This window comes from Oryx dammah, unplaced genomic scaffold (assembly GCF_014754425.2).
Source record: "Oryx dammah isolate SB20612 unplaced genomic scaffold, SCBI_Odam_1.1 HiC_scaffold_10, whole genome shotgun sequence".
NCBI classification, from domain to species: Eukaryota; Metazoa; Chordata; class Mammalia; order Artiodactyla; family Bovidae; genus Oryx; species Oryx dammah.
Genome location: NW_024070194.1, coordinates 29,557,932 through 29,570,194, shown reverse-complemented (window position 1 = coordinate 29,570,194; position 12,263 = coordinate 29,557,932). Strand labels below are relative to the sequence as shown.

The following is a 12,263-nucleotide window of genomic DNA, read 5'->3' as shown; positions in this document are numbered from 1 at the left end:
ACCTTCTGGTGGGCCCAGGAGGCCTGTCTCTGGTTGCTGGAGTCTGGGCAGGAGGGAGGGGACAGGGCCTTACCCCCACCCCTGGGGAAGGAAGTGGGAGTCCCCTGCTAACACACCTAACAACCCCCCCAGGCTGAGAGGGCTCACACCCAGGGTGCCGTGGGCCTCCTTTCTGTATCCTGCTTTTCAGCATGGGGTGGGGCGGGTGGGCAGGGCAGGCTGGGGGCCTCCGAGCACACCCCAGCCCAGGCTGTCCTTCAAACCCCTGCATTCTGAAGGTCTCAGACGGAGTGGGTGCCCACAACCAGCTGGACTCTGGACCCATCCTGACCGACCTTCCCGCCCCACCCAACTCCCAGGCCAGGGCTCCTGCCCAGGCCCCTTGTTCCCCCAACCCCTCATCTGACGGACCTCAGCCTGAGGACCTGACCCACCCATCCTCCCCTCTTCAAAACTGTCAGGAAGGCCAGAGCCACTGTCCCTGAAGGGAGAACTCAGCCCCTGCCCGCTTCAGCCTCCCTTCAGCCCCGTGCCCACAAGCAGACCCCCGCACATCCCGTGCCTCCCAACGTTGACCCTGCCTCCTCCATCTCAGCACAGGTATCACCTTCTCAGCAAGACCACCCTGTGTACGGACGGCAGCTCTGCTTTCTTCCTCCACCTGCTGCTTCCCTCTGATTACACCTGCGTGGCACTTGGCACTTCACACGGTCGTTTACTGCCTCTCCCGCTAAAGGGCCAGCCCTGGGAGGGCAGGGGTGTCCCCTCCTGTTCACTGCTCTCCTCCTGGACAAACACTTGAAGGGCAGATGACTGACTCTGGGCCAAGGACTGGGATATCTGTGAACTGGCTGAGCGGAGCCCCCACAGGATCCTAGCCTGGCTGCCCCAGCCTGACCCAACCGAGTGTGCCCTGCCCCTGGGGCAGCTTGGTGCCCACTGGTGCTGAAGTGCTGAAGAGGGAGAGGTAGCCGGGCGCCGAGTTCTCTCTCTGCTTCCCTGGAAATGGGCCCAAATCACCTGTCTCTTCTCACTGAGCCAAGCCTCCTGGCTATCTCCTTAGAGGCAGCCCTACCTGCAAAGCCCTCCTCTGAGCCCTGAACCCGACATCAAGAGAAGGGACAGGCCTGGACTCTGGTGCAGGGCATCTGCCCCCACCCACCGGACCTGCCCGGACAGAGGTGAGCCCAGGTAGCCAAAGCACACACAGAGGCACGCGGGGGAGCACACACTCGCTTCTGCCTGATGTGTGTGTGTGTGCGCGTCTGTGTGTGCGCGGTTTCTGTGTGTGCATGTACGTGAGATGAACCGTCAGGGTCAGGTGGAAGGGGGCTGCCACACCAGGCAAACGACACACAACTGAGAAAGCCGCTGGACTGAGCTTGCTTGTGACTCACACTGTCCCTGGTCTTCCTGCTCTCTGCCCACACTGGGCAGGGGCAGGGGCAGGGTTGGCCGCACCTCCTCCTCCCTCCCTTACTCCTCCTCCCTTCCCTGGGGATTGGTGATGTGGTGGTAGGGTTCACAAGGACCTGCTTCTCCCCACCCACAGTGAGCTGCTGTACAGAACACACACACAGCCCGCACAGACTCCCAAGGATTCCCACCACCTGGCCAGGCCCCCAGCCTGGCCCAGCCCCCAGCGACAAGGGGGCCACCTCCCCAGCTCTCCCTCCACAGCCTGAAAGCCCTCATAGGCTAACTGAAACAGCCGATTCATTTCTGAAAATGGAGCTCCTCTCCCCATAGAGACACGTACACAATGCCTGACCCACGTGCAGAAAAAGCCCCCTGCTGCTCCAAAGACCCAGAAGCAGAGGCTGGGGCACCCTTCCTCCTCCCCACTGCTGCACCTGGGGATGAAGGACTTCTGAGTGATGGGCAACTGGGAGTCCCCATACCTGCAGGCCTAGTACCTCCTCCTCAACCCCCCAACCCCTACTGCCCCAGGGACCCCATCCTCTCAGCTTCCACTCTCAGCCCACCTCAGATGTGACAGGCTAGGTGGGAAGCCAGAGGCCCCCAGCACAGACTCAGGAAAGCAGAGGTCAGACTGAGAAGGGCTCAGAGCCCCAGACCAGCCATTCACTGGTGGGGTAGCAGGGACCCCACAATCATGGTTGGCCTCAAGGCCAGGGCCAGGGTGGGAAACCACCAGGGAGGCACCCCTGGTTCTGACACCACTGTGCCTCCAGCAGCTTGAAAGGAGACTTGCTTAGAAACCTCAAGTCTGGAGTAAGTTTGGGGTGTCATTCAGTGACCCACAGAACTGGGGCAAAGAGGAGGGGCCTGAGGGTGAGAACGCCCACCACAGGCCTAGGTCACGGGCCCAGAGGGACCACAGTCCAGAAAAGGAATCAGGCCTGCCAGGATGGCGTGATGGCCTCAAAACCCTGCAGGCAACAGGCCACCAGGCCCCCCTGAGCTGGCAGCTCACAGACCCTTCGACCCAGACGCCTACCCGAGGAACTACCTGGGAAGGCACTAGATACTGTCACAGGGGCAACGTCACGGCAAAAGCACAACCAGAGACTGCCCAGCCATCCACTCTGCCCAGGCCAGAGTGTCAGGTGTGTCCAACAGAGAAAGAAACGCAGAGGCGGCCGGGAAAAAGACGTGATGCGGAGCGACGCACAGCTCTCACCACCTGTGCAGGGTCCTGGGAGCCCGGCTGGTGACAGCGGGCCTCTCCGGGAGGGACCAGGCACCAGGTGAGACGGTGCCTCCACTTGTGAGGTTGATCACATGCACATGTTCCTCTTTAAACAACAGAAAAGTGGCTGGGTTGTGTGTGGGCCACAGATTCTATACCCATGTGAAGGCCCACAGAACCCCTGAGCCCCACACCCAGCCAGGGACCTAAACAGACTCTCTCAGACACAGGTACAGAGATCAGCACAGAAAGCCCACGCACACAGTCATGCATACACATGCACGCTCACAAGGTCAGACATGAGACCCACCCAGATACACACACATACAGGAAAGGGTGCCAAGGCCAACAGGGACCCACAGACAGAGACACAGATGCTCACAGGAGCCCGCAGGCCCACCCATGCCAGGAGGCCCCTGCAACGCACACCTCCTGACACGTGCACACTTGTGCACACACACACACCCCAGGGCCGCCCACTGGAGAGTCCAATTAGACAAGTGAGCCCCACAGTGATCCTGGGAATGAGACCGCTGCCTCGGCTCCCCCACCCAGGGCTCCACAACAGCCAGCCGACCGCCTTCCTCCCCACTCCTTCCCGCCTCCCCTCTCCCCTCCTCCCTCCCTCCCTCCCTCCCTCACTGATGCTGCAGCACTGCCATCAGGCTAGAGACCTTGTGGGAAGCCAGTTCCTGCTGAGGCTGCCAGTGAGCAGGTCCTGAAAACTCCCCAGGTGATTGAGGATGGTCTGGGATCCTGACTGGGGTCCAACGGTGGAAGCCACACCTCCCCCATCCACCCTTGACGCTGCCTGAGCTGGCCACCACCAGTGCCCACCAAGGACACCAACTTCCAGCCACGTGTCTCCAAACAGGTCAGTGAGGAAAAGTGCAGGTGGCCACATGTGGAGGGTCTACAGTGTGACTGGGAGGGCACTGCTCCAGGACTCCCCACTAAGGGGGCCAGGGGTATACGGGAGGTGCATTTTCCAAATGCCTGCCTTGACTTTATGTAGCTTGTGCTTCGAGGTGTGGCTGGGACAGGGGCTGGGGTGGGGGACAGACCCAAGCCCTCCCTTCTGAGGGATGTGGTCAGCAGGGGCTGGGGTGGAGGCAGATCAGAGACCACCCTTCCCAGAAGGGTTGTCGGCAGCGGCTTTCTGCAACAGGGAAAGGGCTTGGGGAGGGAGCTGGATCAGCTAGAAGCGCTGCCCAGAAGGCATCCCCAGCACCCGCCCAAGCTCTCTGAGGCCACTGGACAGGGTGGAGAGAGACCCCATGTGCCCATGACCCTGGCAAAGGGGCCACAGCCTCAGCCAGAAAACCTGAGGCACCTATTGTTTTAAGCTGACAGTCAGGTCCCAGAGGTTCTGGTTCTTTCTTTCTCGAGATCCAGCCCAAGGAGGCCCCTGCCCAGAACCCCTGCTTGGAAGCACCTCCCACCTTCCAGGGCACAAACCGTTACGGCCTCACCCCATGATGGAGGCCACCGGGCCGGAAGGCCTGGAAAGCACTAGCTCCCCCTGCCCAGGTAGCACAGGCACCAGCCTCTCATGGGACAATGGCACCAGACACAATGTCACCTTCCCCGAGCCGCTGCCTGCCCTCTACGTGCTGCTGCCGGTGGTATACTCCGTCATCTGTGCTGTGGGGCTGGTGGGCAATGCAGCCGTCATCTGTGTGATCCTGAGAGCGCCCAAGATGAAGACGGTGACCCACGTGTTCATCCTGAACCTGGCCATCGCTGATGGGCTCTTCACGCTGGTGCTGCCCACCAATATTGCTGAGCACCTGCTGCAGCGCTGGCCCTTTGGGGAGGTGCTCTGCAAGCTGGTACTGGCCATTGACCACTGCAACATCTTCTCCAGTGTCTACTTCCTGGCCGCCATGAGTATAGACCGCTACCTGGTGGTTCTGGCCACGGCACGCTCCCGCCGCATGCCCCGGCGCACCGTCCGCAGGGCGAAGGTCGCCAGCCTGTGCGTCTGGCTGGGTGTCACCGTTGCAGTGCTGCCCTTCCTCACCTTCGCAGGCGTGTACAACAATGAGCTGCATGTCACGAGCTGTGGGCTGAGTTTCCCACGGCCCGAGAGGGCCTGGTTCCAGGCAAGCCGCATCTACACGCTGGTGCTGGGCTTCATCGTGCCCATGTGCACCCTCTGCGTGCTCTATGCAGACCTGCTGCGGAGGCTAAGGGCCCTGCGGCTCCACTCTGGAGCTAAGACTCTGGGCAAGGCCAAGCGGAAGGTTAGCCTCCTGGTCCTGGCCGTGCTGGCCGTGGGCCTGCTCTGCTGGACGCCCTTCCACCTGGCCTCAGTTGTGGCCCTGACCACAGACCTGCCCCAGACACCGCTGGTCATCATCGTCTCCTACGTGGTCACCAGCCTCAGCTACACCAGCTCCTGCCTCAACCCCTTCCTCTATGCCTTCCTGGATCACAGCTTCCGGAAGAGCCTCCGTACTGCATGTCGGTGCCAGGGGGCATAAGCGCCCCCTCATGGCCTGCAGACAGTAGAAAGGTTCTATGTCTTTCAAGGACCATCTCACCGTTCACCTTCCATCACTATTTCCTCCAGACAGAGAAACACCCATGAAGCCTGGCCATTGAGCCTGCAGAGAGGGCCATGGACCTTCTAGACCGGTGACTCTGCCCCTGGACAGCCCCTGGGCAGTCAGCTGTGGAGATTTGGGCCTGACCAAACCCTCCCCTCACCCTGCCTACCCCAGGAGATGATCCTGGCACAACAGATATCCTGGGGGACACCTCGGGCAACAAAGCCAGGTTGTTGTTCAATCGCTCAGTCATGTCCGACTCTTTGAGACCCCATGGGTAGCAGCATGCCAGGCTTCCCTGTCCTTCACCATCTCCCGGAGCTTGCTCAAACTCATGTTCATTGAGTCAGTGATGCCATCCAACCAGCTCATCCTCTGTCATCCCCTTCTCCTCCTGCCTTCAATTTTTCCCAGCATCAGGGTCTTTTCTAACGCCAGGGGTTGCTGCAGAAGCCAAAGACACACATTGAAGGAGGCCACGAAGGTCTCACAGCCCGAAACCCAGGTGACATTCCACCCTGAGGCCTGTGCTGCATCCCTTCCTGGCTCCCAGATCAGGGGTCAGAGCTCCCAGATCATGGGGGTGCCCCCAAGGACCCCATGCCCCTTGTGCTTTCTGCACCATTGACTGTGACCCCCTCCTGTCCTGCTATGGGACCCAAGGCTCTTCTGCCAGGACTTCTGGACGCCACCAATAACAGGAGGCATCTGTAACCTAGAAGGGCTGGCACCTGGACCCTTTCCTCCCTGATGTGTGGCCCGAGGGGCAGACTTGTGCTGAGTCTGGGGATGGAGTGGAACACTGATGGACTGGCTGCTCAGAGACCATTTCTGCCACTGGGGAGGGGGACAAGGGCAGGTCTCTGAAGACAGCCTTGGTGGGCCTTGGCCAGGGCCCCCACTCTCGGCCCCAAAGCCCCAAAGCCCCCAGGTGCTCCCATGCCTGGGGCTCCAGCTTTACCATTCTGTGAATCGGGTGCCTAAAACCCAGTAACCTGGGCCCTTATGGGGCCTCAGGTTGGCGTTGGTCCTTGTGACATGGCTCTGGCTGGTCTCTCCAGCTGGCAAGCAGGACCCACCTTTCAACACCTTATGAGGTGGCTACCAGGGTGTGTACCCACTTCCCCCAACCCAGGCACGTGGAACAGCTCAGGCACACCACCCCTCTCCAGCCTGAAACAGGTCAGCGGCTACCTCCATCTTCTCATCTTCCCGACCACATCGTATTAGCAAGCTACTGCTTGATGGCAAATTTCCCCCCAAAATTAGCAGCTCAGAGCAACTCTATTCGCTCACAAAGAATGTGGGTCAGGAACCCCAGGGCAGCTCTCAGCCGGTTCCAGTTCAAGGTCTCTCCTGAGATTTCAGGCAGGACTTCAGCTGAGGACCCAGGCACCAGAAGGCTGAACTGCGGCTGGAGAAGCAGCTTCCTCACAGGCCACTAGCAAGAGGCCTCACCTCCTGGCCAGGTGGACTGTCCACAGGCAGCTTGGGCCTCTCCCGGACATGGCACCAGGTGGGTCTCCAGGGCAGCATCGGAGAGACAGCCAGGGGGGAACCTCCACACCATCAAGGCCTATCTGGGAAGCCACTCCGCTACTTTCTGCTCCTTAGAAGCGAGTCCGCAAGTCCCCCTCGACACACACTCAGGGGCTGTGACCTTCTCCAGCCTCCACCAGCTCCCCCAGCCTCTCCAGGAAGAACCAGCTGTTCTCCAGGAAGATCGGCTTCTTCACTGCCTTGCAGTCACACCTCTCAAAGCAGCAGCCGTAATTACCTCGTCTGCGCTCATCTTGTGCCCCTTGAGCTCCTTGAGAGGAGAACTGAGACTCCCACACCCCAGCTGAGACCCCAGCGGCGCCGCAAGGTGTAAATGCGCTCGGCGCGAAAGCGGAGGGCGGGGGCGGGCTGTGTCAGCCGGAAGCCGGCGGGAACACGGGGGAGGGGCGCCGCGCGAGGGTCTCCCTCCCTGTCCCCAGAAGAACATCTCCTCAGCACTGGAGGGGCCAACCAAGCCTCCTCAGCGGACCCCACACTCTGTTCCCCGAGGAGGGCCCCCGACTCCCACAGCCGAGGAGGATCGGGCCGGCCAGTCGGTCCACAGGCCCCGCCCAGCCGACCGGAGAGGGGGTCTTCACGCCAGACACCAAGGGTTGGGGAGCCAACCAAGATAGAGGGAGGGGAGAGTGAGTTACGGACCCCCGGGGAAAACGCCGCCGTCCTCCACCATGACGCCAGAGACGGGCTGGGGAGCGGCGAGGGGGTGTCCCCACGCTCTGGGCTCCTGGTCCCATAGAGAACTGGTCCTCTACTCCAGTCCCCGACAACACCGCCCCCAAGCCCGACCCCACTGCCGGGACCCTGGTCCAGCACCGCCCGGCAGTCTCCGCGGGCCACAGCGCCCCTGGTGGTCAAAGTCCGGAGCGCCAGGTGAGCCCGCAGCTTCCACCGTCCAGCCCATCAGCTGACCCTTCCTCAGTCCCGCCTTCTCCGACAACCCTGTGAGGAGGATTGCGGTCCCTTCTGCGCAGGCAAGGAAGCCGAGGCTCGCAGAAGCCGGGGGACTGACCGTGCTCAGCTGGTAGGGGCGGGGCAGGGACCGGGCGGAGGTGCGGTACAGGCTGGGGGAGGTTGGGAGCGGGGATGGGGCTGGAGGAAGGCGGGGGAACCGAGGTGAGGTCGGGGTGCACGTGGGGAGAGCGAGCGAGCCAGGGCCCCCTCCCCTTCCGAGGCCCCTCGGGCTCCTAGCCGGCCCCTCAGTGCCCCCAGGACTGGGAAGAGCGCAGACGATCGCTGTGGCGTGAGCCTAGTTGGCAGATAGCGCAGCTTCCAGGAGCCCACCCGGAGCCGCAACCTCCGCTGGGACCTGAGTGCCCCCTCTCTAACGCCCAATGAGTGGCTCCTTCCTCCTAAACTTTACTCTGTTGCTAAAATTTTGTGTTAACTGCAATTTGCTTGTCATTAAAACATATGTAAAACCGGACGTTGGCCCCTCTGCCTGTGCCCAAGCACTGCCATCCAGCCCTGACTCTGACAGGGTTTTCTGCCCGAGGGTCAGCCCGCGTGGTACTGGGCCATTGCAAGGACCAGGAGGATCTCTGAATCTCAGGGCCACCAAAGAAGCAGTGCTGTCCGTCTGTCATCAAATTACCTTGGAGCCACCTGAGGAAACGGGAAGGGGCGAGAGTGAGGTGGGGGTCTGCTAAGACTAAATGCAGGTGAAGAGAACCTGGCCCCCTGTGGGAAACTGCCCACCAACTGGATCCACAGGAACCACTGGCTTCAACGGCACAGAGTCAGTGCTTGTTTGGGGAGAAACTCTGTGCTGAAGCAAAGGAGACAGGTCCCAGCACATCATGAACTATTCAACCCCTTCCCAGAGTGAAGGCCTCCCAGGAGGACCGTCACATACAGAGCCTGGGCAGGTGAGGAGCAGGTTGGCATCCCATGCCCCAACCCCAGAAAAGCTACTCCCAAAACCCCCCGCAGGGTCAGAAACACCTTGTGGGCAGAGCACTCTGACTAGCATGCAGGGGTTTATTCTGACCCTCTGTCATGACCCTGGAGACAGTTCAGGGCAGTTTACATGCAAGGTAAATCACACTCTTGGCATGCACAGATACACGGAGACGTGTTACACAGGCACAGGCTGACACATCTTTCAGCGCTGGCGAGAAAATGCCATAGTTGTAGTGGCTCTGGTCCTCCCAGGCTCTTGCTGCTGGCAGCACAGAGAGGCCCACCCTCCCCAGGAACAACCCCACAGGGCCCAGAACCCCAAAGCACGAGAGGCCAGTCCAGAGTCAACATCTCCCCCTCTCTGCCTCAGGTCACCTGGCCAGCTCTGCAGCTCACCTGGCAGCTGTTTCCGCAGCCAGTCTGCATGGAGAGCCTTTGCCAAGTCACCGACCTACGGGCTTCATCTACAGACCAGGAGGGTGCTTCTCTAGGTGGCCATGGTGGGCAGGGTCCCCACGCCCAGATAGTCCTTGCAGCCTTGCCCCAACTCTCCTACCAGCTCTGCATACGAGGCTGTCCTCTGACTGGGCACTGCTTAAGACAAGTTGTAACAGTAGGAAGGTCCTCCACAGACACCTGGAGGCCTGAAAATGAAGTAGTGGTCAGTCACTGGGGATGCAGAGCACAACCTGGCCCACTACCATCCTTCCAAGGCCACCAGAACAGACAGGGCAGAGGGTTCTGCTGGCTGCACAGCTGCTGACCTCGGATGGAGTCTGAAAGGAGGGATCTGAGGGGGAGGCTGAGGGGAGCCCGGGCACTCCAGAAAGGTCACCACAGAGCCCTCCCCACTCCCTGCAGCTGAGACCAGGCACAGGGGCTGCTCCACAAATGACAAAGGCCTGCAGTGGTCCTCCTGGGCACCTGCACACCTGAACAGCCATGTCTGTAGTGCAGTGGTTCATGTGTTCTGGAGGAAACAGGCTTGCCGAGAAACCTCCAAAGGAAGTTTCAGAACAAGTCCCACTGCCCGGGGATGCCCGCTGGACTCTCCAGGCAGTCGCATGCCTGTCCAGCTGCCCAGAGGAGACACTGCAAGGCTCCAAGCAGACAGCACACAGCGTGAGGGCACATGGGTCTGTACAGCTGCAGTTACACCTCCAGGTGTGTGTCCATCCACAGCAAAATGTTGAGGGAGAGACCAGAAGGGTCCATGAGGCTTGACGATGCCAGCGCACCTCTGGCCAGGCAGTCTCACCAGCTGAGTCCGTGCATCTGCCCCCTGCCCTGCACTAGTAGGACCACGGCCTTGAGGGCGGCCGTACTGCTCAGACCTGTCCCATGATGGCAGCAGACCCTCCGAGGCCACAGGGCAACCCATGGAGGCTGGTAATGCACAGTGACAGTGCGTCAGCCTAGAGAGCGGTGACCTGTGTGAGCTCTGTGTTGGGTGTGGATGGGCTCTGCGGGCTGACAGGCACCATGGGCAGGTCCACGCCTAGTCATGCTGGCCGCGGCACTGTCTCAGAGGTCTTGTGGGCGAGAGCCACGTCCTTGGCAATGCTGCGGACGCGGTCGGACACCTGCATCTCCCGTCGCAGGGTTGATGCACAGCAGAACTTCCGGAAGCAGGCTTTGAAGTTTTCATCCAGGAAGGCATAAAGGATGGGGTTGAGGCCGCTGTTGACGTAGCCAAGAGCTGTGCAGAAACGCAGGATGGCCACCGCAGTCTCACTGCCCGGCTGGACACCCAACCCTTGGACCAGCACGAAGACCTGGACAGGTGTCCAGCAGCCCACGAACACGGCCACCACCACCAGCACCAGTCGTGTGATGCGCCGCAGGTTCCGGTCCTTCTCCCGAGAGCCTGAGAGCAGGCGGACGCCACGCAGCCGCCGGATCATCAGGCTGTAGCAGATGGAGATGATGAGCACAGGGATGATGAAGGAGAAGAGGAAGATGCAGACGGCAAACACGGGGCCCCAGTAATCCTGTGGGGTGGGGATCTCCACCAGACACTCAATCTCTGCAGGAAGAAGAACGGAGTCAGGGCAAGTGAGCAGGGAGGGAGCCACCCAGAGTCAGGGCAGCAGGGAGCTGGGGAGGAAAGGCCACTGCACTGACCTTCATCCTCAACCTGTGCCGAGCCCATGATGGCAACAGGAACACCGACAATGGAGGCCAGGGCCCAGATGGCCACGTTGACGGCCTGGGCCTTGCTGGATGTCCGGACGTCGAGGGCGCGGATAGGGTGGCAGATCGCCACATAGCGGTCCACACTCATGGCAGTCAGCGTGAAGGTGCTGGTGAACATGTTGTAATAGTCGATGGCAATGACTGTCTTGCACAGGGCATTTCCAAATGGCCAGAACCCCAGGAGGACATCTGTGCCCTGGAAGGGCAGTGTCAGCAGCACCAAAGTGTCTGCCAGGGCCAGATTAAAGATGTAAATGTTGGTAGCTGTCTTCATTTTGGTGTGTCTGCAGAGAGGACAGGAAAGAAGGCTTCATTTGGCCTGCGAGACCTGGCAGCAAAGGGCAAGGAGCCCTTCTTCTTGGCCATCACAGGGGGCAACCACTCTGACCCCTGTCAAAATGTAGTCTCCTGGGCCCAGCCCAATGATATGGAGCCTGGAGGCAAATATTTTAACAAATGTTTCAAGTATTTACAATATACAAAACAGTTCACAACCTAAAGACTGGTCTGCCTTGGAAAAGATGGGTTTGTGGGCAGACCAGTATATGCCTGACCCTGCATGAGAGCAGAGGAAGAACTCATAAAACAAAGAACCTGTCCTCCTCCCTTTTAAGGCTACCCTAAGACCCTTCTTGGACCAAAATGCTGGCCTTCCACCACAAAAGGTTTCCAGGGACTCCAGAATCTGTAAGAGCACACCAAACCAGGCCTCACTGTTGCTTAGCAACTGAGACAGAAAATGGTGACAAGAAGGGGACGGGTGTTAATGGGGTCTGATTGTATCCAAGAACTTGGCACAGGGCTGGGGAAATTTGGGTGCTTAATATCTGCTGAATGAATTAACAGTTCTGATAGTAGTGATGGTAGTAGTGTTGATGATGGTGGTAATTACAGTGGTAGAGATGGTGGTGATGATGCTGATGATGGTGGTGGCGATGGTGGTAGTGGTGGTGATGGTGCTGCTGTTGCTGCTACTCTTACTGGTGGCAGTGATAGTGGTGCTGGTGGTGATGGCAGTTGTGGTGGTGATGGTGGTTGTAATGGTGATGGTGGTGATGGTGGTGGTAGTGGCAGTGATGGTGGTGGTGCTCCTGCTGCTACTCTTACTGGTGGCAGTGATGGTGGGGGCGATGGTGGTGATAATGGTGGTAGGGGCAGTGATGGTGGTGATGGCAGTTGTGGTGGTGATAGTGGTTATAATGGTGATGGTAGTGGTGATGGTGGTGGTAGTGGTAGTGATGGTAGTGGTGCTGCTGCTGCTACTCTTACTGGTGGCAGTGATGGTGAGGGCGATGGTGGTGATGGTGCTGGTGGCAGTGATGGTGGTGATGATGCTGATGGTGGCGGTGGTGGTGATGGTGGCGATGGTGGTTGTAGTGGTGATGGTGGTTGTAATGGTGATG

At 59.8% G+C, this 12,263-nt stretch overlaps 2 protein-coding genes across 7 annotated transcripts in view; one reads left to right on the top strand and one right to left on the bottom strand.

The window, feature by feature from the left end:
• The first annotated feature begins 4,128 nt into the window (after positions 1–4,128).
• Positions 4,129–5,139, top strand: NPBWR2 (neuropeptides B and W receptor 2). The gene has a single exon (XM_040247757.1). It carries the CDS (start codon positions 4,129–4,131, stop codon positions 5,137–5,139), a length of 1,011 nt encoding a protein of 336 aa, XP_040103691.1.
• A 3,583-nt stretch (positions 5,140–8,722) lies between these two features.
• The window catches only part of OPRL1 (opioid related nociceptin receptor 1), a 16,353-nt gene continuing 12,812 nt past the window's right edge, over positions 8,723–12,263 (bottom strand). For all 6 annotated transcript variants that reach the window (XM_040247736.1, XM_040247738.1, XM_040247737.1 and 3 more), the window contains 2 exons: positions 10,789–11,144; positions 8,723–10,690 (listed from right to left, as the gene is read on the bottom strand). In XM_040247736.1, the coding sequence (XP_040103670.1) occupies positions 10,167–10,690; positions 10,789–11,144 (880 nt within the window). In that variant the 3' untranslated portion in view covers positions 8,723–10,166. The remainder of the gene's footprint in view (positions 10,691–10,788; positions 11,145–12,263) is intronic.

What these genes read in the sequence shown, in the direction of transcription:
- NPBWR2 (XM_040247757.1), top strand. Translation starts at nt 4,129, where the DNA reads ATGATGGAGGCCACCGGGCCGGAAGGCCTGGAAAGCACTAGCTCCCCC.